The following is a 26,624-nucleotide window of genomic DNA, read 5'->3' on the forward strand; positions in this document are numbered from 1 at the left end:
TCCCAGACTAGCAGGACCAGAAGGAGCTGTTTATCATTTATGTGTTTTAAATAGCAAGCCTATAGATTCAGTCTGCCTATAGAATCAGTCTGCGTTAGATTCAATCTGTCTATAGATTCAGTCTGCCTATAGATTCAGTCTGCCTATAGATTCAGTCTGCATTCGACTCAGTCTGCCTATAGATTCAGTCTGCCTATAGATTCAGTCTGCCTATATATTCAGTCTGCGTTAGATTCAGTCTGCCTATAGATTCAGTCTGCCTATAGATTTAGTCTGCATTCGACTCAGTCTGCCTATAGATTCAGTCTGCCTATAGATTCAGTCTGCCTATAGATTCAGTCTGCGTTAGATTCAGTCTGTCTATAGATTCAGTCTGCCTATAGATTCAGTCTGCATTAGATTCAGTCTGTCTATAGATTCAGTCTGTCTATAGAGTCAGTCTGTCTATAGATTCAGTCTGCCTATAGATTCAGTCTGCATTAGATTTAGTCTGCCTATAGATTCAGTCTGTCTATAGATTCAGTCTGTCTATAGATTCAGTCTGCCTATAGATTCAGTTTGCGTTAGATTTAGTCTGTCTATAGATTCAGTCTGCCTATCGATTCAGTCTGCGTTAGATTCAGTCTGTCTATAGATTCAGTCTGCCTATAGATTCAGTCTGCATTAGATTCAGTCTGTCTATAGATTCAGTCTGTCTATAGATTCAGTCTGTCTATAGATTCAGTCTGCCTATAGATTCAGTTTGCGTTAGATTCAGTCTGCCTGTAGATTCAGTCTGCCAATAGATTCAGTCTGCCTGTAGATTCAGTCTGCCTGTAGATTCAGCCTGCCTGTAGATTCAGTCTGTCTATAGATTCAGTCTGCATTAGATTCAGTCTGTATTAGATTCAGTCTGCCTGTAGATTCAGTCTGCCTGTAGATTCAGTCTGCCTGTAGATTCAGCCTGCCTGTAGATTCAGCCTGCCTGTAGATTCAGTCTGCCTGTAGATTCAGTCTGCCTGTAGATTCAGTCTGCCTGTAGATTCAGCCTGCCTGTAGATTCAGCCTGCCTGTAGATTCAGTCTGCCTGTAGATTCAGTCTGGTTGTTCTCTGTATTCATATATTGTCTTTGAGTATTGGCTGTCTGGGGAGATAGGATAGTTCTGCCAAGCTAGTGAAACCAAAAGTGCTGTTTATACAAGTTTGTGAGGGTGTGAGCATGTGTAAACTGTGAACCAAACATAGACTACTAGCAACAGACCAAAGACAAAGTAACTCAACCTTCTAATGGGGGTTGAATGACAGCAATCCATTTCTAGCATTCTCTGAATCTCTGCTTGTATCTGAAATTCTTGACAGAAATGAGTTCTGTGTTTTCTAACTGCTGAGCTAAAATTGTGCTTCTGCCTGTTAGATAGATAGATGGCACTTTCTACACAGCCCAGAACTGGTCTGACTAGTTCGTAAGTAGTAAAGTAATCCTACGGAAGAGGTGTTTTTTTTTCCCTCTGGGAGGGACAGAGAGAGAGAGGGATAGAGAGAGAGAGAGAGAGAGAGAGAGAGAGAGAGAGGGATAGAGAGAGAGAGAGAGAGAGAGAGAGAGAGAGAGAGAGAGAGAGAAAGAGAGGGATAGAGGGAGAGACAGAGAGAAAGAGAGAGAAAGAGGGATAGAGGGAGAGAAAGAGAGAGAGAGAGAGAGAGAAAGAGGGGGAGGGAGAGATAGGGAGAGAGCCTAAGCCTCTAAGTGTAATGTATTGTTTTCTGTGAAAGGGCAGGCTGCACCCTTTTCCCCCTCCTGAACTCTGAACCGCTCGTTGTGTCAGAACTTTTAGGAGGAGTCATTGACTTGGGTCACAGGAAAGACAGGGGAGAGAAGGAGAAGAAAAGGAGAGCGACAGTAGAGAAGTAGAGCAGTGAGAGGGACCTCCGGGTCATTTCACAGAGACAGAAGGGGAAAGAGGTCAACTCTATTACTTTTCCTGGAAGTGAACTCAAAAACGTATTTAGTATGATTAGAAACTAAAGTGTTATAGCTGAAGATTTTCAGAGAAAAGAGGAGAGCACTCGGTGGGTGGACAGGCGTGTGTAAGAGGGAGTGTGTGTGTCGGCCGTTTAGCTCAGATATGGCCATGGTGAGCGGGGGATGGGGCAATCCTAACCGGGAGACCAACGGACTGGGTGGGGAGAAGGCTTACCTGCGTGGAGATGAGGAGGGCTCGCCCCAGGCCGGGAGTGATGTGGAAGTGGGAGACGAAGACAAGGCGTGCGTGGTGGACTGCGTGGTGTGTGGGGACAAGTCCAGTGGGAAACACTACGGGGTATTCACCTGCGAGGGCTGTAAGAGCTTCTTCAAGAGGAGCATCAGAAGGAACCTCAACTACTCCTGCAGGTAGGCAGAGGTGGCACCACTGGATCAAAAGTGCTATGGCTAAATTTGTGCACGTCTTTTCTGGGGCCTGGAGTTTTTCTTGATCTCATGACCTGTTTGTGTAAAACTCTGGGTCCTATTCGTAGGCTATGACAGGGTTCAAACTTAACCCAACTGGGCCAGCTGGATAAAAATCTGCTAGCCCGAACAGAATTTCTACTGGTGGGGACATGGTGTATTTTTTAAACGGATTGGGGTCATGCAGGGCCTATAGATTGGCATGCTTCCTCTCTATATTCAGATATTAATAGGCTACATTTGGCTATTGTGATAAAAAGCTGATTCATATAATTTAGCAATGCAAGTCATTATTCTATTCTTTAGAATGTCATGGTATTAATTAATCACATTCATGTTTGTTTCTAAAGTATGCCTTTTCGAGACGTTTTTTGTTTTGTTTTACATTTTAAAATAGGATGCTGCCCCTTTAAGACAATGGCGTACCAAAAGAGATACTGACCTGTCAACAGTAGGCTTGTCAAGATCAACGCTACAGTGATTTTTATTGTGCTTTCAACAGTAGCCACCACATTGTTGGTATGTTCACTATTGAATGTTTACTTTTGTAAATCACTTTGCCTAAATGAAATAAATTCGGCGAGTAGATTGACGGGCACTTCTTTTTGCTAAGGACAGCTCACCTTTGCTGTGTAAACGTAGCTATCAATTTACGTAGCGTACTGCTCAGTGCTCGAGAAATTGTGATACGCAAGAGCGAAGTGGTGCTTGAATGAATAGCCAATCATATTGCTCAGCAGTGGCTGCTCGTCAGAGAAGGAAGAGGTGGACCATGCTACTCAGTGAATTTCATTATAATAAAAATAGTGAAACGTAAAAAAAGGTTTCCTTTTTAGATACAACTATACTAAATATATTCACGTCACCAAATAACTGATTAAAAGACACTGTTTTTCAATGAAGGTCTACAGTAGTCTCAACAGCATTTTGTAGGGCAGCACCATGAGTGGAAAAAGTACTAAATTGTGATACTTGAGTAAAAGTATAGATACCATAATAAAGAAAGTGATTCAAGCTAAAGTTGAAGTCACCCAGTAAAATACTACTTGAGTAAAAGTCTAAGAGTATTTGGTTCTAAGTATACTTCAATATCAAAAGTAAATAAATTGCAAAAAATATACTTAAGTATTAAAAGCAAAAGTATAAATCACTTACCGATGGCACCACTTTATTGTTTTTAAAATGAATGGATAGCCAGGGACACACTCCGACACTCAGACATCATTTACAAATTAAGCATTTGTGTTTAGTGAGTCCGCCATATCAGAGGCAGTAGGGATAACCAGGGATGTTCTCTGTTTAGTGAGCCCGCCATATCAGAGGCAGTAGGGATAACCAGGGATGTTCTCTGTTTAGTGAGTCCGCCATATCAGAGGCAGAAGGGATGACCACGTGTTCTCTTGATAAGTGTGTGAATTTGACATCCTGCTTAACATTCGAAATGCAACTTTTGTACTTTTGGGTGTCAGGGGAAAATGTAAGGAGTAAAAAGTACATACTTTTCTTTAGGAATGTAGTGAAGTAAAAGTAAAAGTTGTCAAAGATATAAATAGTAAAGTAGAGTACAGATACCGCAAAAAACTACTTAAGTAGTACTTTGAAGTATTTTACTTAAGTACTTTACACCACTGGGTAGCACAATGGTGTAGCCAGAGAACAGCTATTTTCCATCCTCCTCTGGGTACATTGACTTCAATACAAAACCTAGGAGGCTCATGGTTCTCACCCCCTTCCATAGACTTATTGAGTAATTATTACATTTTCCAGAGGACGTCCTCCAACCTATCAGAACTCTTGCAGCATGAACTGACATGTTGTCCATCCAATCAGAGCATCAGAAAATGAATCTAATACTGAAAGCATAAGCTACAGCTAGCTAGCACTGCATTGTATAAAATGTGGTGAGTAGTTGACTCAAAGAGAGAGAAAAACAATAGTTGAACAGCTTTGAACAAATACATTTATTTACAAATGAAGGAGAAGCAGCAGAGAGAGAGAGAGCGAGAGATACACTACATGACCAAAAGTATGTGGACACCTGCTCGTGAAACATTTCATTCCAAAATCATGGACATTATTATGGAGTTGGTCTCCCCCCTTTGCTGCTATAACAGCCTCCACTCTTCTGGGAAGGCTTTCCACTAGAAACTGAATGAACTTGCTTCCATTCAGCCACAAGAGCATTAGTGAGGTCGGGTACTGGCGTTGGGCGATTAGGCCTGGCTCGCAGTCGGCGTTCCAATTCATCCCAAAGGTGTTCGATGGGGTTGAGGTCAGGGTTCTGTGCAGGCCAGTCAAGTTCTTGCACACCAATCTCGACAAACCATTTCTTGCTTTGTGCACGGGGGCATTATCATGCTGAAACAGGAAAGAGCAAAATTGGAAGCATAGAATTGTCTAGAATGTCATTGTATGCTGTAGCGTTAAGATTTCCCTTCACTGGAACTAAGGGGCCGAACCATGAAAACAGCCCCAGACCATTATTCTTCCTCCACCAAATTTAACAATTGGCATTATGCATTTGGTCAGGTAGCATTCTCCTGGCATCCGCCAAACCCAGATTCGTCCGTCGGACTGCCAGATGGTAAAGAATGACTCATCACTCCAGAGAACGGATTTCCACTGCTCCAGAGTCCAGTGGCGGCGAGCTTTACACCACTCCAGCTGACGCTTGGCATTGCGCATGGTGATCTTAGGCTTTTGTGCGGCTGCTCGGCCATGGAAACCCATTTCATGAAGCTCCCGACGAACAGTTCATGTGTTGACGTTGCTTCCAGAGGCAGTTTGGAACATGTTGTATCCGAGCACCAGACAACATTTACGCTTCAGCACTCGGCGGGTCCGATCTTTGAGCTTGTGTGACACATCCAAGTATATATGACCAAATTATTAATAGACAAAAATTGAAGGTTTGAATTCCGTAAAGTGAGTCCGGAAGAGGTGAAAAAAAATATTGTTGTCTATCAACAATGACAAGCCAACAGGATCTGACAACTTGGATGAAAGATTACTGAGGATAATAGAGGACGATATTGCCTCTCCTATTTGCCATATCTCCAATTTAAGCGTACTAGAAAGTGTGTGCCCTCAGGCCTGGAGGGAAGCAGAAGTAATTCCGATACCTTAGAGTAGTAAAGCCTCCTTTACTGGCTCAAATAGCCGACCAATAAGCCTGTTACCAACCCGTAGTAAAGTTTTGGAAAAAATTGTGTTTGACCAGATACCAATGCTATTTTACAGTAAACAAATTGACAACAGACTTTCAGCATGCTTCTAGAGAAGGACATTCAACAAGCACAGCACTTACACAAATGACTGATGATTGGCTGAGAGAAATGTATGATAAAAAGATTGTTGGAACTGTTTGGTTAGACTTCAGTGCAGCTTTAGACATTATCGATCATAGTCTGCTGCTGGAAAAAAAACGATGTATTACGGCTTTACACCTCCTGCTATATTGTGGAAAAAGAGTTACCTGTCTAACAGAACACAGAGGGTGTTCTTTAATGGAGGCCTCTCCAACAGAATCCAGGTAGAATCAGGAATTCCACAAGGCAACTGTCTAGGCCCCTTACTTTCTTCAATGTTTACTAACGACATGCCACTGGCTTTGAGTAAATACAGTGTCTCTATGTATGCGGATAACTCAACACTAAACACATCAGCTACTACAGCAACTGAAATGACTGAAACACTTAACAAAGAGCTGCAGTTAGTTTCCGAATGGGTGGCAAGAAATAAGTTAGTCCTAAATATTTCCAAAACTAAAAGCATTGTATTTAAGACAAATCAATCACTAAACCCTAAACCTCAACTAAATTTTGTAATAAATAATGTGGAAATTGAGCAAGTTGAGGTGACTAAACTGCTTGGAGTAACCCTGGATTGTAAACTGTCATGGTCAAAACATATTGATACAACAGTAGTAAGATGGGGAGAAGTCTGTTCATAATAAAGAGCTACTCTACCTTCTAAACAGCACTGTCAACAAGGCAGGTCTTACAGGCTCTAGTTTTGTCGCACCTGGACTACTGTTCAGTCGTGTGGTCAGGTGCTAGAAAGAGGGACTTAGGGAAATTGCAATTTGCTCAGAACAGGGCAGCATGGCTGGCCCTTGGATGTACACAGAGAGCAAACATTAATAATATGCATGTCCATCTCTCCTGGCTGAAATTGACTTCATCACTACTTGTATTTATGAGAGGTTGAACATGACATGTTGAAAGCACTGAGCTGTCTGTTTAAACAACTAGCACACAGCTCAGACACCCATGCATACCCTACAAGACATGTCCCCAGAGGTCTCTTCACAGTCCCCAAGTCCAGAACAGACTATGACTACATGGAACTCTATCCCACATCTGGTAACTGATGCAAACAGTAGAATGTGTTATTGGAGTAGGGGCCTGAGGGCACACAGTGTGTTGTGAAATATATTATGAATGTGTTGTAATGTTTTTAAAGTTGTATAACTATTTTAATGTTGCTGAACCCCAGGAAGAGTAGCTGCTGCCTTGGCAGGAACTAATGGGGATCCTTAATAAACACCAGGAACAGTAGCTGCTGCCTTGGCAGGAACTAATGGGGATCCTTAATAAACCCCAGGAAAAGTAGCTGCTGCCTTGGCAGGAACTAATGGAGATCCATGATAAACCCCAGGAAGAGTAGCTGCTGCCTTGGCAGGAACTAATGGGGATCCATAATAAACCCCAGGAAGAGTAGCTGCTGCCTTGGCAGGAACTAATGGGGATCCATAATAAACCCCAGGAAGAGTAGCTGCTGCCTTGGCAGGAACTAATGGGGATCCATAATAAACCCCAGGAAGAGTAGCTGCTGCCTTGGCAGGAACTAATGGGGATCCTTAATAAACCCCAGGAAGAGTAGCTGCTGCCTTGGCAGGAACTAATGGGGATCCATAATAAACCCCAGGAAGAGTAGCTGCTGCCTTGGCAGGAACTAATGGGGATCCATAATAAACCCCAGGAAGAGTAGCTGCTGCCTTGGCAGGAACTAATGGGGATCCATAATAAACCCCAGGAAGAGTAGCTGCTGCCTTGGCAGGAACTAATGGGGATCCATAATAAACCCCAGGAAGAGTAGCTGCTGCCTTGGCACGAACTAATGGGGATCCTTAATAAACCCCAGGAAGAGTAGCTGCTGCCTTGGCACGAACTAATGGGGATCCATAATAAACCCCAGGAAGAGTAGCTGCTGCCTTGGCAGGAACTAATGGGGATCCATAATAAACCCCAGGAAGAGTAGCTGCTGCCTTGGCACGAACTAATGGGGATCCATAATAAACCTCAGGAAGAGTAGCTGCTGCCTTGGCAGGAACTAATGGGGATCCATAATAAACCCCAGGAAGAGTAGCTGCTGCCTTGGCAGGAACTAATGGGGATCCATAATAAACCCCAGGAAGAGTAGCTGCTGCCTTGGCAGGAACTAATGGGGATCCTTAATAAACCCCAGGAAGAGTAGCTGCTGCCTTGGCACGAACTAATGGGGATCCATAATAAACCCCAGGAAGAGTAGCTGCTGCCTTGGCAGGAACTAATGGGGATCCATAATAAACCTCAGGAAGAGTAGCTGCTGCCTTGGCAGGAACTAATGGGGATCCATAATAAACCCCAGGAAGAGTAGCTGCTGCCTTGGCACGAACTAATGGGGATCCATAATGAATACAAATACAAGGCCATGCTCATATATTTTTTTAAATGGCGCCCAGTGCCACAATTTTTCTGCATTTTAGTCTTCAATTGTTTCAGTGGTAGACTGCGACATGGCAGGTAAATGTAGAACTGTGAAAATGCGCTGAAAAGGGCTGCTGCTTTGAAAGTGGTGTGGTCAGATTGAAAAGTACTGGTGCAAATTTTGTCTCGCCACACGTTTTCCGGCGTCTCTGCAGGTGGGTGCAGCCTCTCTGTATATTCATAAGAAAATATGTGCACGTGCAAAACAATAACATAATAATTACAAAAATAATGTTTAGAAAAAGTACAAGAAACACGTAAGTTAATGTCAAAAGTTACTGTGTACTTGGATCTCAAAAATTCATATTCTGTTCATGGTGTTCATTTAAGTGAAAATGCCCTCGAAGCCGGTGTTTGGAGGACATATTGGCACGGGTGCTGCAAACCGTTCCAATATATCCTCCAAACACCGGCTATGAGGGCATTATCACCTTTATACAACGGGTTACCAACATATTCAAATAATGATTGACATATTTTCAATAAAAAATAGATTTTTAGCATTTATTCATACTATTTCATCCTTCCACAAGATATAGTCCCGACACAAATCTAGGGTTGCTACCCAAGCCGGCTGGTCGTTGGTTAGAGATGCGACTCAGTTGTTCAGTATTTTTGTTCTGGATCTATGGACGCGACCAAGTCATTCGTTCTAAATGTTTACATTTCCTTACTGGCTGGCAACATTCTTATCTCTTGCTTGCTAGCTAGCCATCTACAGCTAATTTACAGTCACATATAAAAAGCAGCTAGAATAACAGAAAAGTAGCAACATTTGCATTTGTTTACGCTGTTTTCTAGTGACATTTATTTGGATACATCCATAGCAATGAGCTAATGAGGCGCAATTTCACCTGGCATAAAAATAAAAGTGCTTTCTCGTCAGGACACTGTTGTTCAGAGGAGCTGGCCAACAACACAGCTAACACAGTCACTTCAAACTGAAGCTGGAAAGACTGCAAACTAGCTGCACTTTTTTCCATTTACATTTCTTCGTATATATCCATAAAGATTATGCCAGCTGATTCATGATGTTGACTGGCGGAGAAACGTTGCATGCCTATCTGTCTTGTCCCGAGTCCCGACACGTTCATTACTATGGGGCAGCTGGAAATCGAATTTGAATATTGAAACAATGTTGCAAATATCGGAGAGACAGACAGCAAGGTTTACACTGTTGATAACTAAATGTTAGTCTAAAATAAATCATGTCTAGATGCTTTATATAGTGGACATCGAGTTTATAAATTGCCTGGCTGGGCTGAAGAGACAGTGGATTGCACAGTCAGATGGGACAGAGTAAATAGGCATTTTAACGTCATAGATTTAGCCTGTGGTAACTTGTGGAATAGACACTGGCTGGAATGTGGGTTTTAACCAATCAGCATTCAGGATTAGACACACCCTTTGTATAAATCATATGTACAGCATAAATATAGAACCTGTAACTTGTTAGATCATATTTCCCTTAGGGGATTCCACTCTGGGTTAGGCTGTGTTGCAGCTTTAACTCAGGTTTATGTTTTAGATTTTCAGGTGTATAATATACACATGGCAATATACATATTTTTTTTTTATCAGAACCATACAAATGTGCCTTTCCCACTCCCACCTAGTTTATAGTCCATAATATATTGACTGCACTACCACATCACACTCCTGAGGAATATGACCCTTTGTTTATTGTTTACTATCTAAGGGCTATATTAAATAAAAAAGCTGCCAAACAGGTTTCAGTGCTGTCAGGGATAAACAAATATTGGTCCTGTGATGTAAGAATGCATGTTTAGATTCATGGAGCTGGTGGTTGCAGTGTTGACACTATATTGACCGTGTTGACACTGTGTTGACACTGTTGACACTATTGACAGTGTTGACACTGTGTTGACACTGTTGACACTATGTTGACAGTGTTGACACTATGTTGACAGTGTTGACACTAGGTTGGCAGTGTTTACACTATGTTGACAGTGTTTACACTGTGTTGACAGTGTTGACACTGTGTTGACACTATGTTGACAGTGTTTACACTGTGTTGACACTGTGTTGACAGTGTTGACACTGTGTTGACTGTGTTGACATTATGTTGACAGTGTTGACACTATGTTGACAGTGTTGACACTATGTTGACAGTGTTGACACTATGTTGATAGTGTTGACACTATGTTGACAGTGTTTACACTATGTTGACAGTTTTGACACTTTGTTGACAGTGTTGACACTATGTTGACAGTGTTGACACTATATTGACAGTGTTGACACTGTTGACACTATATCGACAGTGTTGACACTGTGTTGACAGTGTTTACACTATGTTGACAGTGTTTACACTATGTTGACAGTGTTTACACTATGTTGACAGTGATTACACCATGTTGACAATGTTGACACTATGTTGACAGTACTGACACTATGTTGACAGTGTTTACACTATGTTGACAGTGTTTACACTATGTTGACAGTGTTGACACTATGTTGACAGTGTTTACACTATGTTGACAGTGTTTACACTATGTTGACAGTGTTTACACTATGTTGACAATGTTTACACTGTGTTGACACTATATTGACAGTGTTGACACTATGTTGACAGTGTTGACACTATGTTGACAGTGTTGACACTATGTTTACAGTGTTGACACTATGTTGACAGTGTTTACACTATGTTGATAGTGTTGACACTATGTTTACACAATGTTGACAGTGTTGGCACTATGTTGACAATGTTTACACTATGTTGACTGTGTTGACACTGTGTTGACAGCGTTTACACTATGTTCACTCTATGTTTACAGTGTTTACACTATGTTTACAGTGTTTACACTATGTTTACAGCGTTTACACTATTTTTACAGTGTTTACACTTTGTTTACTCTGTTTACAGTGTTTATGCTATGTTTACAGTGTTTACACAATGTGTACAGTTTTTACACTATGTTTACAGCGTTTACTCTGTTTACTCTAGGTTGACTCTATGTTTACAGTGTTTACACTATGTTTACAGCATTTACACTATGTTTACTCTATGTTTACACTATGTTTACTCTATGTTTATAGTGTTTAGAGTGTTTACTCTATGGTTACCGTGTTTACACTATGTTTACTCTGTTTCCAGTGTTTATGCTATGTTTACAGTGTTTACACAATGTTTACAGTGTTTACTATGTTTACAGCGTTTACACTATGTTTACAGCATTTTCTCTATGTTTACTCTGTTTACAGTGTTTACACTATGTTTACAGCGTTCACTCTAGGTTTACTCTATGTTTACTCTGTTTACAGTGTTTACACTATGTTAACACTATGTTTACTTTATGTTTACAGCATTTACTTTATGTTTACAGTGTGAAGGGAAAATAAGCTCAACTGCACATTGTCTCAAAAATGCTGCATGGGAAGATTTACGCTCTTACTTGTTATCCAGTTCTGATTGAATACCGCCATTTTACAAATGACCCAAATGATAACGTTCCTATGGTTAACTTTCCCTTCTCTCTGTCCATTGACCTGTTACTGTACAGTTTACTACACAGTAGTTCAAATGCTCTTAATCTGTTTCCTACATTTTGAATCATACAGGACATTCCCCCCCAGAAGTAAAATATGAAAGGACAAACTTTGTCAAGAAAATTGTACTTCTGGGTAACCAAGATTATAGAGGCTATACGGCTATACAGGCCGAGACATCTATACAGGCTATATGGCTATACAGGCTATACAGGCCTAGACATATATACAGGCTATATGGGTATACAGGCTATATGGCTATACAGGCCTACACATCTAGACATCTATACAGGCCTACACATCTATACAGACCTACACATCTATACAGGCCTAGACATCTATACAGGCCTAGACATCTATACAGGCCTAGACATCTATACAGACCTACACATCTATACAGGCCTACACATCTAGACATCTATACTGGCCTACACATCTATACAGACCTAGACATCTATACAGGCCTAGACATCTATACAGACCTAGACATCTATACAGGCCCACACAGCTATCAGACCCAGTGCCTAGACAGCTTTCAGACCCAGTGCCTAGACAGCTATCAGACCCAGTGCCTAGACAGCTATCAGACCCAGTTCCTAGACAGCTATCAGACCCAGTGCCTAGACAGCTATCAGACCCAGTGCCTAGACAGCTATCAGACCCAGTGCCTAGACAGCTATCAGACCCAGTGCCTAGACAGCTATCAGACCCAGTGCCTAGACAGCTATCAGACCCAGTGCCTAGACAGCTATCAGACCCAGTGCCTACACAGCTATCAGACCCAGTTCCTAGACAGCTATCAGACCCAGTGCCTAGACAGCTCTCCGTGCCAGGATAAAGTGAGTAACCGGGCAGTTGAAATCGTCGAGGGGGCACCATTTATTTAGGTTCTTGCGTTGGAATGATATTGAATTCTGCTTATATCACGCTATATGACAGTAAACCAAGAGACTTTTGAGGATACAGGTTGGCGCGAAACCTCCAGCCCATCTCCACTGCCCTGTTTCAGCACAATGGTACAATGGTTTTACACGGCAAAGCAAGGCCGTTTTGCCAATGAATATAGGCTATAATTCACCTATTACAAACAGCATATGTGAATGCAGCCGTACACACAGCTGTCTTACCTAAATAATGCTAACTAAATAATGCTAACTAAACAATGCTAACTAAATAATGCTAACTAAATAATGCTAACTAAATAATGCTAACTAAATGCTGAAAGTAGTAGCCTTGGCTAACAATAGTTTGGCTAACAATGCAGACACAACTGCAAATGCTAACGAATGAAAGCGAACGGAACAAACCAGTGGTACCAAGTAGTAAGTAAAGTAAATATCAGATCGATAATGACAATCTGTATTTAGGCTAGTTACAATAACAGTAGTCCAACTCAGTAAACAAAAGGTGAATGGAGATCAAAATAACCAAAACACAGTCTACAGCCTACTACAGTGAGATGCAGTCTACAACCTACTACAGTGAGATGGTCTACAGTCTACTACAGTGAGATGCAGTCTACAGCCTACTACAGTGAGATGCAGCCTCCAGTCTACTACAGTGAGATGCAGCCTACTACAGTGAGATGCAGCCTACTACAGTGAGATGCAGTCTACAGCCTATTACAGTGAGATGCAGCCTACTACAGTGAGATAAAGCCTACAGCCTACTACAGTGAGATGCAGTCTACAGCCTATTACAGTGAGATGCAGTCTACTACAGTGAGATGCAGTCTACAGCCTACTACAGTGATATGCAGCCTACTACAGTGAGATAAAGCCTACAGCCTACTACAGTGAGATGCAGCCTACTACAGTGAGATGCAGTCTACAGCCTACTACAGTGAGATGCAGCCTACTACAGTGAGATGCAGTCTACTACAGTGAGATGCAGCCTACAGCCTACTACAGTGAGATGCAGTCTACTACAGTGAGATGCAGTCTACAGCCTACTACAGTGAGATGCAGCCTACTACAGTGAGATGCAGTCTACTACAGTGAGATGCAGTCTACAGCCTACTACAGAGAGATGCAGTCTACTACAGTGAGATGCAGCCTACTACAGTGAGATGCAGTCTACAGTCTTCTACAGTGAGATGCAGCCTACAGTCTACTACAGTGAGATGCAGTCTACAGTCTACTACAGTGAGATGCAGTCTACAGCCTACTACAGTGAGATGCAGTCTACAGTCTACTACAGTGTGATGCAGCCTCCAGCCTACTACAGTGAGATGCAGCCTACTACAGTGAGATGCAGCCTACAGCCTACTACAGTGAGATGCAGTCTACAGTCTACTACAGTGAGATGCAGCCTCCAGCCTACTACAGTGATATGCAGCCTATTACAGTGAGATGCAGCCTACAGCCTACTACAGTGAGATGCAGTCTACAGTCTACTACAGTGAGATGCAGCCTCCATCCTACTACAGTGAGATGCAGCCTACAGCCTACTACAGTGAGATGCAGTCTACAGTCTACTACAGTGAGATGCAGTCTACAGTCTACTACAGTGAGATGCAGCCTCCAGCCTACTACAGTGAGATGCAGCCTACAGCCTACTACAGTGAGATGCAGTCTACAGTCTACTACAGTGAGATGCAGTCTACAGTCTACTACAGTGAGATGCATCCTCCAGCCTACTACAGTGAGATGCAGCCTACAGCCTTTTACAGTGAGATGCAGTCTACAGTCTACTACAGTGAGATGCAGCCTCCAGCCTACTACAGTGATATGCAGCCTACTACAGTGAGATGCAGCCTACAGCCTACTACAGTGAGATGCAGTCTACAGTCTACTACAGTGAGATGCAGCCTCCAGCCTACTACAGTGATATGCAGCCTACTACAGTGAGATGCAGCCTACAGCCTACTACAGTGAGATGCAGTCTACAGTCTACTACAGTGAGATGCAGCCTCCAGCCTACTACAGTGAGATGCAGCCATCCATTTACAACCATGAAAACAAATAGTGTACCAAGAATACCATAGTAGAATGAATATTTTTTTTAATTTATTTTTATTTTACTCCCTTTTTCTCCCCAAATGCGATCTTGTCTCATCTATGCAACTCCCCAACGGGCTCTGGAGAGGCAAGTCATGCGTCCCCCAAAACATGACTCGCCAAACCGCACCTGCCAGCTTAACCCGGAAGCCAGCTGTACAACACAAGTCAGCGTGCACTGCGCCTTGCCCGCCACAAGGAGTCGCTAGAGCACAATGGACATCCCAGCCAGCCAAACCCTCCCCTAACCTGGATGATACTGGGCCAATTGTACACCCACTCATGGGTCTCCCGGTTGCGACACATCCTGGGATCGAACCCGGGTCTGTAGTGACGCCTCTAGCACTGCGATGCAGTTCCTTAGACCGCAGCGCCACTCGGGAGGCCAGAATGAATGTATTTCTATGATGAAACATAACGATGTGTAGCTACTGCCCAGGAGCGTCATTTAGGTTCTGGCATTTTAATTATATTGAATTCTGCTTATATCACGCTATAACACAATAAACATAAAAGTTCAAATGCTATTAACCAAGAAGTGACAGGTTCAATGGCGTGAAATCTCCCTGCGCTCTATCAGCACCATGGACAGAATCATGCACGCTAAAAGCAAGATTTTGATCAAAAACCAACCAGCTAGATTGTTTCATACTTTTTTCAGAAGAGTTGCAGCGTCCTTGACAGAGCTAGCTGGAGCTCGGCAGCATTAGCGCTGCTAGGCTTGGCGGCGGCCTCGATGGTTGGACGTTCTCCTCCTTTTGGCTTTGTTTGGATACTTTGGCAAAGCCAATTTCTGATATCCATTGTGGCAGTTTAGCTGGTTCGAGCAAGCTAAATAGGCGAGAGAGAGAGAGAGAGAGAGAGAGAGAGAGAGAGAGAGAGAGAGAGAGAGAGAGAGAGAGAGAGAGAGAGAGAGAGAGAGAGAGAGAGAGAGAGAGAGAGAGAGAGAGAGAGAGAGAGAGAGAGAGAGAGAGAGAGAGAGAGAGAGAGAGAGAGAGAGAGAGAGAGAGAGAGAGAGAGAGAGAGAGAGAGAGAGAATGATAACACATTCTATGTTCTAAGTTTGTTATGATAACACATTCTAAGTTCTATGTTTAATGTTCTGTTGTGCAGGTCGAATCGAGAATGCCAGATAGACCAGCATCACCGCAACCAGTGCCAATACTGCCGGCTGAAGAAATGCTTCCGTGTTGGCATGCGCAAAGAAGGTAACTATCCTATCTTACCTATTGCACAACATCTCCGCCAGTCAGACCATGCCTAAAGCAGAGGCCAATCCAAATGTTCCATATATCGTAACTGACTGCATCAAGATAGTTTGCCCCTGCCGTTATAAACAGAGCCGACATTTCACAACTCTTGTCAGGTGGCCAAAATATTTGCATATTTACACTGTAAACTACATCAAGCTCAATTTTAAAAGCCCTGACGCTATTTTAAGGTGTTAATGGGTGAGGAAAACTGTCTCAGAGTTTCATATAAATGCAAACATGTTTTATACTTATTTCATGTGGCATAGTATTTGTAAACCAGTTTAGCTCTATCCTCTAACCAACACACTCTTGACCCCTAGTCTCTAAGTACCACGACGTAGTACGTATCATTCAGGGCTAGGTGCCAGAGGCATTTCCCAGGCAGTGTGAAGGTTGAATAACCCAGCCTGTATTCTGCTTTGAGCTGACACCAGCCCAGAGCTATATTCAGCAGGGATATTCATTCAGGGGTCAGAGTCACCCAACGACAGCACTGACGAAGCCAGGCCACAGTGTTTCCACATTACCTGGAAATGCTTGGATCACCTTCGCCGGTTGGTGGGTCCAACTTGAGGTGTCATTAAAAAAAAAGACTTCCCCACCCCCACCCCTCCCCAACGTAAAAAATATTTTGACATGACCCTCCCCTTGTACTGAAAAAAAAATGTGACACCCTCCCTCACAATAGTGTTTACGGCCACAAATACACTACATGACCAAAAGTATGTGGACACCTGCTTGTCGAACATCTTATTCCAAAATCATGGGCATTAATATGGAGTTGGTCCCCCCCCCTTTGCTGCAATAGCAGCCTCCACTCTTCTGGGAAGGCTTTCCACTAGCTGTTGGAACATTGCTGTGGGGACTTGCATTCAGCCACAAGAGCATTAGTGAGGTCGGGCACAGATGTTGGGCGATTAGGCCTGGCTCGCAGTCGGCGTTCCAATTCATCCCAAAGGTGTTCGATGGGGTTGAGGTCAGGGCCTAACCCGAACTATGAAAAACAGGCCCCAGACCATTATTCCTCCTCCACCAAACTTTACAGTTGGCTATTTGGGCAGGTAGCGTTTACCTGGCATCCGCCAAACCAAGATTTGTCCATCAGACGGTGAAACGTGACTCATCACTCCTGAAATAGCCAATTCACTCATTTGAAGGAGTGTCTACATACTGTACTTTTGTATATATATAGTGTAACTGTAGCTACCCTGTGTTTATAAATGTGGATATCAACTTCAACACTTCAGCATCCTGGCTACGGGCCAGGAGGTTGAGGGTCCGTCTCCTTGTATGTTTCATTAGACACTACATGTATCTGTATTTAACTAGGCAAGTCAGTTAAGAACAGATTCTTATTTTCAATGAACAGTGGGTTAACAGTGGCCTAGGAACAGTGGGTTAACTGCCTTGTTCAGAACGACAGATTTTTACCTTGTCAGCTCGGGGATTCAATCTTGCAACCTTTCGGTTACTGTTCCAACACTCTAAACACTAGGCTACCTGCCACCCCACTACGATCAGAGCTGCAGACAATAATCAGCTGGGTCAGCGTTTCCCAAACTGGGTCCTGGGGACCCCAAGTGGTCCACATGTTGGTTTTTGCCCTAAAACTACACAGCGGATTTAAATGATCAAAGCTTGATGATTAGTTTATTATTTGAATCAGCAGTGTAGTGTTAGGGCAGAAGAAAACTAAACGTGCACGAGGGGGCCCCAGGGCCCAGTTTGGGAAACCCTTGGGCTAGGCATCTACAGCTCTGTCAGCATATCTTTCGTCTTGCAAGAAAACCCTGAGGTGGAAATCCGATTTTCAAAATGTTGATGCTATATTTATATAAAATATATGCAACAAATTTTCCACCAATGCACCACAACCAATAAGCAAAGCATACCGACTTGGGGGAGCTTCAACTTCATAGTTTGCGTTTTCAAAACCACAATCTGCACAGTTTGGATGCTGGAATTTTATTTTGGACGATTCCTACAGGATAATTTTTAAATAGCCTAATCAGATTAAAACATTGAGACTGGTTGTGTTTATGCCACACCTAAAAGGTAATACATTTTGAAAGTGAAATGACAAATATTTTGGCTATATTGGAGGCAGAGAGAGCATGACTTTCCTGGGAACATTATGACAGCGCATCTCATTATGTCTCTCTAGACCTTATAAACTGTCCAGAGAAGACCCAGAGCTGATCCAAATTAAATTAATGGAATGAAATATTCAAATGACAGGGCTTTCGCTCCATTATTCAAATTACATTTTCAATGCAGTTTACAGCCTAGAGAGGAATGTTGTTCTCACTTGAAAACCATCATGCAGTTATTTGTTGCAAGGCTAGTCTAGGTAGGATATGTGAATTGTCCCTAAACATGATCATTAGGGAAGCGTTTTGAGCTGAGTTTCTCTTTCATGCGCAATACCGCACCTGGCCTCTCCGCTTACATAAAACATTGGTGCAGCTTTGGATGATTTTATGTGTGGTTTGATGCTAGTTAGCATATTATAGATCTGGGCAAACAATCCACCTGTCACTATTGTCACTATGAATGGTGGATAGAGGACAGGTTAGACTGTTAGACTAGACTATACTTACCTGTGATATAGTAAATGTTTTGGAAGCACCAAAACACCTTAATATAGGGGAGACTCATGCAATCAGATGAGAAAATGTGTCTAGGGTGGAAGAGATGTTATAGTGAAACCTGTAATGATTTAGTGAAACCTGTAATGATTTAGTAAAACCTGCAGAAGGGTCAATGTAAACCAGGGAAAAAAACACCATGCTCCTCTGTGCACAATAAAAAAAACACACTACCCTTCCCAATTCAAAATAAAAATTTAACAACCCTCCCCAACTCAAAAGAAAAAGTTTAACATCCCTTCCCAAATCAAAAAAAAAGTTTAAAAAGTCCCCTATTTTACATCAGCCTCTATAACCTCTACAAAGCCCTTTCTCTCCCCCTCTTCCCCTCTCCTCCCTCTCTCTCTTCCCTCCAGCAGTCCAGCGTGGGCGTATCCCTCCATCCCACTCAGGCATCAGTCCCACTTCTTTGGTCGGCGGAGGTGGTGGTACTGGGGCTGGGCCAGTAGGGGGCGAATTCTTCAACGGCCATCCTGTGTCTGAGCTCATCTCCCAGCTGCTCCGTGCTGAACCGTACCCCAGCAGCCGCTATGGTCCCCAGTACGGCCAGCAGCAGCAGATGCAAGGTGCTGGAGGAGGCTCCGTCATGGGCATCGACAACATCTGTGAGCTGGCGGCACGCCTCCTCTTCAGCACCATCGAGTGGGCCAGGAACATCCCCTACTTCCCTGAGCTGCCCGTCTCTGAGCAGGTGGCTCTGCTGAGACTGAGCTGGAGCGAGCTGTTCATCCTGAACGCAGCCCAGTCCGCCCTGCCGCTGCACATGGCCCCACTGCTGGCCGCCGCCGGCTTCCACTCCTCGCCCATGTCAGCAGAGAGGGTGGTGTCCTTCATGGACCAGGTGAGGGTATTCCAGGACCAGGTGGACAAGCTGACCCGACTTCAGGTGGACTCGGCAGAGTACAGCTGCCTCAAGGCCATCGCCCTCTTGTCTCCAGGTCAGTGTATTGGTTGGTCGTCTCTCTAAGGCCACCGCCCTCTTGTCTCCAGGTCAGTGTATTGGTTGGTCGTCTCTCTAAGGCCACCGCCCTCTTGTCTCCAGGTCAGTGTACTGGTTGGTCGTCTCTCTAAGGCCACCGCCCTCTTGTCTCCAGGTCAGTGTACTGGTTGGTCGTCTCTCTAAGGCCCAAACCAAGACCCCTATACAGACACTGGGAGATGAATTCACCTTTTAGCAGGACAATAAGGCCACATCTACACTGAGTTGCTTACCAAGAAGACAGAGAAGAAGACAGTGAAGTTGAGTTTTGACTTTAATCTGCTTGAAAATCTATGGCAAGACCCAAGACCTGGAAATGGTTGTCTAGCAATGATCAAAAACCAATTTGACAGAGCTTGAAGAATATTGAAAAGAATAATGAGCAAATGTTTCCCAATCCAGGTGGGGAAAGCTCTTAGAGACTTACCCAGAAAGACACAGCTCTTAGAGACTTACCCAGAAACCCTCACAGCTCTTAGAGACTTACCCAGAAACCCTCACAGCTCTTAGAGACTTACCCAGAATGACTCACAGCTCTTAGAGACTTACCCAGAAACCCTCACAGCTCTTAGAGACTTACCCAGAAACTCTCACAGCTCTTAAAGACTTACCCAGAAACCCTCACAGCTGTAATCTCTTCCGAAGGTGATTCTAACATGTATTGACGCAGGGGGTTGAATACTTATCTCATCAATATATATTAGTATTTTATTTGTCATGATTTTTTTGTGTGTAGATCGTTGACAAGAAATGACAATTAAATCAATTTTAATCCCACTTTGTAACAACTGTAACGGGATTCGTCCTCCTCTGACGGGAAGAGATCGGAACAATACGCAGCATGGTAAGTGTTCATGATATTTAATAGAACAGAACACTTAAATACAAAAACAACAAGAGAACGAAACAGTTCTGCTACCTAAGTATGGTTCTCAATCAGAGACAACGATTGACAGCTGCCTCTGATTGGGAACCATACCAGGCCAAACACAGAAATACAAAACATAGAACAAAAACATAGAATGCCCACCCCAACTCACACCTGACCAAGCTAAAATAGAGACATAAAAAAGGAACTAAGGTCAGGACGTGACAGTACCCCCCCCGCCAAAGGTGCGGACTCCGGCCGCAAAACCTAAACCCATAGGGGAGGGTCTGGGTGGGCATCTGTCTGCGGTGGCGGCTCTGGCGTGGGACGTGGACCCCACTCCACCTTAGTCTTTGCCCACTTATGTGGCGCCTCTGGAGTGGCGACCCTCGCCGCCGACCTCGGACTGGGGACCCTTACAGTGGGCCCCGAATAGACGGGAGACTCTGGCAGTGCCGGACAGGCGGGAGACTCTGGCAGCGCCGGACAGGCAGGAGACTCTGGCAGTGCCGGAGTGATGGGCGGCTCTGGCAGCTCCTGACTGACGGGCGACTCTGGCAGCTCCTGACTGACGGGCGACTCTGGCAGCTCCTGACTGACGGGCGACTCTGGCAGCTCCTGACTGACGGGCGACTCTGGCAGCTCCTGACTGACGGGCGACTCTGGCAGCTCCTGACTGACGGGCGACTCTGGCCGCTCCGGACAGGAGAGAGACTCTGGCAGCTCCGGACAGGAGAGAGACTCTGGCAGCTCCGGACAGGAGGGAGACTCTGACAGCTCCTGACTGACGGGCGACTCTGGCAGCTCCTGACTGACGGGCGACTCTGGCAGCTCCTGACTGACGGGCGACTCTGGCAGCTCCTGACTGACGGGCGACTCTGGCAGCTCCTGACTGACGGGCGACTCTGGCCGCTCCGGACAGGAGAGAGACTCTGGCAGCTCCGGACAGGAGAGAGACTCTGGCAGCTCCGGACAGGAGGGAGAGTCTGGCAGCTCCGGACAGGAGGGAGACTCTGGCAGCTCCGAACAGGAGGGAGACTCTGGCAGCTCCAGACAGGAAGGAGACTCTGGCAGCGCCGGACAGGAGGGAGACTCTGGCAGCGCCGGACAGGAGGGAGACTCTGGAAGCGCCGGACAGGCTGGAGAACCTGGAGGGAGGAGACGGAGAGACTGCCTGGTGCGTGGGGCTGCCACCGGAGGCCTGGTGCGTGGAGGAGGCACCGGATGGACCGGACCGTGGAGGCGCACTGGAGGTCTCGAGCACCGAGCCTGCACAACCTGTCCTGGCTGGATACTCCCCGTAGCCCGGCCAGCTGTGCTGGTGAACCAGGGACACCGTGCGTAGGGCTTGTGCCATATACCCCAGGCTGAGGAGACGCACTGGAGACCAGATGCGCTGAGCCTGCTTCATAGCACCTGGCTCGAAGTCCACTCTAGCCCGGCCGATACGAGGAGCTGCGATGTAGCGCACCGGGCTATGCCTGCGCACTGGGGACACCGTGCGCCTCACGGCATAACACGGTGCCTGTCCAGTCCACCTCTCTCCACGGTAAGCACGGGGAGTTGGCTCAGGTCTCCTACCTGACTTAGCCACACTCCCCGTGTGCCTCCCCCCAATAATTTTTTGGGGCTGCCTCTCGTCCCTGTTTCGCTGCCGTGCTAGCTCCTCATAATGCTGCCGCTCGGCTTTGGCTGCCTCCAGCTCTTCCCGGGGGTGGCGATATTCCCCAGCCTGTGCCCAGGGTCCCCTACCGTCCAAAATCTCCTCCCATGTCCAGGAGTCCAGAACCCTCTGCTCCTGGTTACCACGCTGCTTGGTCCGGTTGTGGTGGGTGATTCTGTAACGGGATTCGTCCTCCTCTGACGAGGAGTATGAGAGATCGGACCAATACGCAGCATGGTAAGTGTTCATGATATTTAATAGAACAGAACACTTAAATACAAAAACAACAAGAGAACGAAAAATGAAACCACCGAAACAGCTCCGTCAGGTGCAAAACACACTAAACAGAAAATAACTACCCACAAACACCAGGGAACAGGCTACCTAAGTATGGTTCCCAATCAGAGACAACGATTAACAGCTGTCTCTGATTGGGAACCATACCAGGCCAAACACAGAAATACAAAACATAGAACAAAAATATAGAATGCCCACCTGGACTCACGCCCTGACCAAACTAAAATAGAGACATAAAAAAGGAACTAAGGTCAGGACGTGACAACAAAAAAAAAAATGTGTGAATACTTTCTGTCACTGTAACTCTTCCCTGCTCTCAGATTAGAAAGAGAGAATATGGGAGGAAGTGGGATACAAGCCCAGGCTCATAACTTTGGAATGAGTGTTCATTTTTACTCCCACTAGTATTTCAGTCGAGACAAAAGGAGTCATGCAGATTCTAAAGTCAGTCTGTAGGTCAGCATTTCTCATATGAACAGCATTATATCTCTGTCCAAATGAGAAATATGGACCTACAACTCTACAATAGTACATCTGCTCTTTCAGTCAGCATGTCTCATTGATCTCAGGCTGTGTGAGACATTATTTTCTCCTCCACTGTAGCTCTTGCCTGTGTTCTCCATTGTAGCACTAACCATTTCTGAACTTCTGATTGACTTTAAATCCATGCTTACGTCTGTCTGTGTGTCCTCTGTTGTCCTCTTCAGATGCGTGTGGTCTGACAGACCCCATCCACGTAGAGTCTCTGCAGGAGAAGGCCCAGGTGGCTCTGATGGAGTACGAGAGGATGCAGTACCCGGGTCAACCCCAGCGCTTCGGCCGTCTGCTCCTCCGCCTGCCTGCCCTCAGGGCCGTGCCCGCCAACCTCATCTCCCAGCTGTTCTTTATGCGCCTGGTGGGCAAGACGCCCATCGAGACCCTCATCAGGGACATGCAACTCTCTGGGAGCTCCATTAGCTGGCCTTACGTCCCTGGGCAGTGAGGACAGGAGCCTGGGACCCACAGGACCCTGGAGGAACCTGGAAACTGGAACCCAGAATAGGATGGAGAGGGATTAGCCACTGATGTCATTAATGTCTAAATTCTTGAGGATTTAGTAGGGGAGGACTATATTGCTACTCACTCACACAGAGTCAAACACTGAGCTTCCAGTGAATGGAGCTGGAATCAAACCATTGGTAGTTTAGCTGTCCGTGTATTCCAAGGAAATTATTAATTTGTCTTGGAGTATATTTCCTGATCTGTATCATGACCTCTCTGAATGACCTGTCTGAAACACAGAACAGGGTTCTAGAACACAGAACAGGACTCTGGAACACAGAACAGGGCTCTGAAACACAGAACAGGGCTCTGGAACACAGAACAGGGCTCTGAAACACAGAACATGGCTCTGAAACACAGAACAGGGCTCTGGAACACAGAACAGGACTCTGGAACACAGAACAGGGCTCTGAAACACAGAACAGGGCTCTGGAACACAGAACAGGGCTCTGAAACACAGAACCGGGCTCTGAAACACAGAACATGGCTCTGGAACACAGAACAGGGTTCTAGAATACAGAACAGGGCTCTGAAACACAGAACAGGGCTCTGGAACACAGAACAGGACTCTGGAACACAGAACAGGACTCTGGAACACAGAACAGGGCTCTGGAACACAGAACAGGGCTCTGAAACACAGAACAGGGCTCCGGAACACAGAACAGGGCTCCAAAACACAGAACAGGGCTCTGAAACAGAGAACAGGACTCTGGAACACAGAACAGGGCTCTGAAACACATAACAGGACTCTGGAACACAGAACAGGGCTCTGGAACACAGAACAGGGCTCCAAAACACGGAACAGGACTCTGAAACACAGAACAGGGTTCTGGAACACAGAACAGGGTTCTAGAATACAGAACAGGGCTCTGAAACACAGAACAGGGCTCTGGAACACAGAACAGGGTTCTAGAATACAGAACAGGGCTCTGAAACACAGAACAGGACTCTGGAACACAGAACAGGCCTCTGGAACACAGAACAGGGTTCTGGAACACAGAACAGGGTTCTAGAATACAGAACAGGGCTCTAAAACACAGAACAGGGCTCCGGAACACAGAACAGGGTTCGAGAATACAGAACAGGGCTCTGAAACACAGAACAGGACTCTGGAACACAGAACAGGCCTCTGAAACACAGAACAGGGCTCTGAAACACAGAACAGTGCTCTGAAACACAGAACAGGGCTCTGGAACACAGAACAGGGTTCGAGAATACAGAACAGGGCTCTGAAACACAGAACATGACTCTGGAATACAGAACAGGGCTCTGAAACACAGAACATGGCTCTGGAACACAGAACAGGCCTCTGAAACACAGAACAGGGCTCTGTAACACAGAACATGGCTCTGGAACACAGAACAGGCCTCTGAAACACAGAACAGGGCTCTGAAACACAGAACAGGGCTCTGAAACACAGACTGTAACTAAAGACCCAGTGCCACTACTACCTCCAACCCCATGGCGCCCCACGCGACTCTGACCCCAGGCTCTGTGTGGCTCTCTGGCTGCTGTGTTAGGCCCCTGGGTCTCATGTGGGACCCTATTCCCCTTAGCTACAGTGTATAGGGCTCTGGTACTCAAACGTAGTGCACTGTGAAGGGAATAGGGTGCCATTTGAGATTCAGAAACAGGGATTATGAAGCCACAGCCACAGCCACATACTGCCATTGTATTGTGTTTTGTCCTGAGCTCTCTATTCATGTAAATCGTTGAGTTTGATTTACACTCATGTTGAGCTTATAGTGTAAAATGTAATGTGTACATTATGCATATGTGGTCATGTTAAATCTCTGAATGTTATGCAAATAGCGGGCTCTCTCCATAGTATAAGCAATAGCATACATGCTACAGTACATGCTATGGTGCCATACACTTGCACAAGCTAGCAGAGGTGAATGTATATGATAGATAACCCCTCACACGCATCCTGAGTCACAACGAGTCACCCCTGTCTTATATGTTGTTACCTCAAGTTGTATACCAATGACAGAGATTGTATAGTGGATTACCTGATAATAGAACCCTTGCATTCTTAAACGGAACTAAGAACCCTCCATGATGTGATCGATGACAAACACAAAGGGATCAAAGCCTCGTACACACCAGCATTATGTCATTAGCCTGAAAGTAAACTAACTGTAGGGTTGACCCTTGTCACAAGGCCTATCGGAAGGCTAGGTGGAGCCATGACCGTACTGCTTAGACCTGAAGGGTAGGGGGCTAGGGGAAGCGGTTGCTTTCAGATCAGACATTTCATGTGATCGTCATACAATGTAACTAAAGGTACAGACCCCTTTAAGTACTAAAGGGTATGCTGTGTATTAACAGTTAAACTATGGTACAGTGCACAAGGCTATGTGCATACTCTTAGTGATATTGGCCTGGACTGCAATTTCATGTGACCATGCTTCTTTTTTTTTTTTTGCCAAATGACTTACTCAGAGTGGACAAATGAATACTGAAATCAAGAATCTGTTTTACTCTGATGGGATTTTGACTAACGACTTCATTGTGTAGTTCTACATAAGAATCATGTTTTTATTGCGATGTCAAACCAAAATGTAAAGAAAATTGCTACTGCTGACCATGGCTATTTTTGCATTATTAGAAATAAAGTATAAGTACTCTTACTGTGGTTGATTTGAGAATACTTTCGGTTAGCGACTGATAGACAGACTATCCACAAAGCAGGACAACGGGCATCATTAAAAAGGCATTAGAGTATAGACATGGCTGTGTTAATAGTGGCATAAACTGCTTTAACACAAGGGGTTGGAACAGGTTCAGGGAACAGAATCAGAACATGGAATGGAAGTGTTTTCTTGAACAGAACTGTTATTTTAAAAGCATGGGAACCGGTTAACTTTTTACTGCAGTGGGCTAAATGAGGGTTACGCAGAGTGTTTCTGGGTAGTCTTAAACAAATGTACCTGGAAACAAAAGTATACACCTCACACACATGGTTAGGGCCTTAATAAAAATAAGACGCCTGTACCATGTCAGATACAGAGTTGAAATGTTTTACATTTACAGTTTGCATCCCAATATTGCACTTTACATACATCACAGAAAACTGAAATATAACAAAACCGTTTGACATCGAAAGACCGGATTTTAGGCTGTTTTAAAAAAAAAAAAGGTGTATTAATTATGAAGTTATTACATTTCACCCATTAGGCCACCAGGAAAA

General features: G+C 44.8%; 1 protein-coding gene across 2 annotated transcripts; it reads left to right on the top strand.

Annotated features, from left to right (window-relative positions):
- The first annotated feature begins 1,660 nt into the window (after window positions 1-1,660).
- LOC139409520 (nuclear receptor subfamily 2, group F, member 6b) lies at window positions 1,661-26,064 on the top strand. 2 transcript variants are annotated; one of them, XM_071154791.1, is made up of 4 exons: window positions 1,661-2,369; window positions 15,796-15,890; window positions 18,940-19,521; window positions 23,098-26,064. In XM_071154791.1, exons 1-4 carry the CDS (start codon window positions 2,104-2,106, stop codon window positions 23,370-23,372), a joined length of 1,218 nt encoding a protein of 405 aa, XP_071010892.1. In that variant the 5' UTR covers window positions 1,661-2,103; the 3' UTR covers window positions 23,373-26,064. The 2 variants fall into 2 exon arrangements, with proteins under 2 accessions (XP_071010892.1, XP_071010893.1); XM_071154792.1 differs by having other exon boundaries at window positions 18,943-19,521.
- The last annotated feature ends 560 nt before the right edge of the window (window positions 26,065-26,624 follow it).

This window comes from Oncorhynchus clarkii, chromosome 5 (genome assembly GCF_045791955.1).
Source record: "Oncorhynchus clarkii lewisi isolate Uvic-CL-2024 chromosome 5, UVic_Ocla_1.0, whole genome shotgun sequence".
Lineage (NCBI taxonomy): Eukaryota > Metazoa > Chordata > Actinopteri > Salmoniformes > Salmonidae > Oncorhynchus > Oncorhynchus clarkii.

Bases quoted from the DNA above. Each gene is read 5' to 3' on its own strand.
- LOC139409520 (XM_071154791.1), top strand. From the start codon at position 2,104: ATGGCCATGGTGAGCGGGGGATGGGGCAATCCTAACCGGGAGACCAAC. The intron at 2,370-15,795 runs GTAGGCAGAGGT...TCTGTTGTGCAG, and splicing joins AACCTCAACTACTCCTGCAG to GTCGAATCGAGAATGCCAGA. The intron at 19,522-23,097 runs GTCAGTGTATTG...TGTCCTCTTCAG, and splicing joins CATCGCCCTCTTGTCTCCAG to ATGCGTGTGGTCTGACAGAC.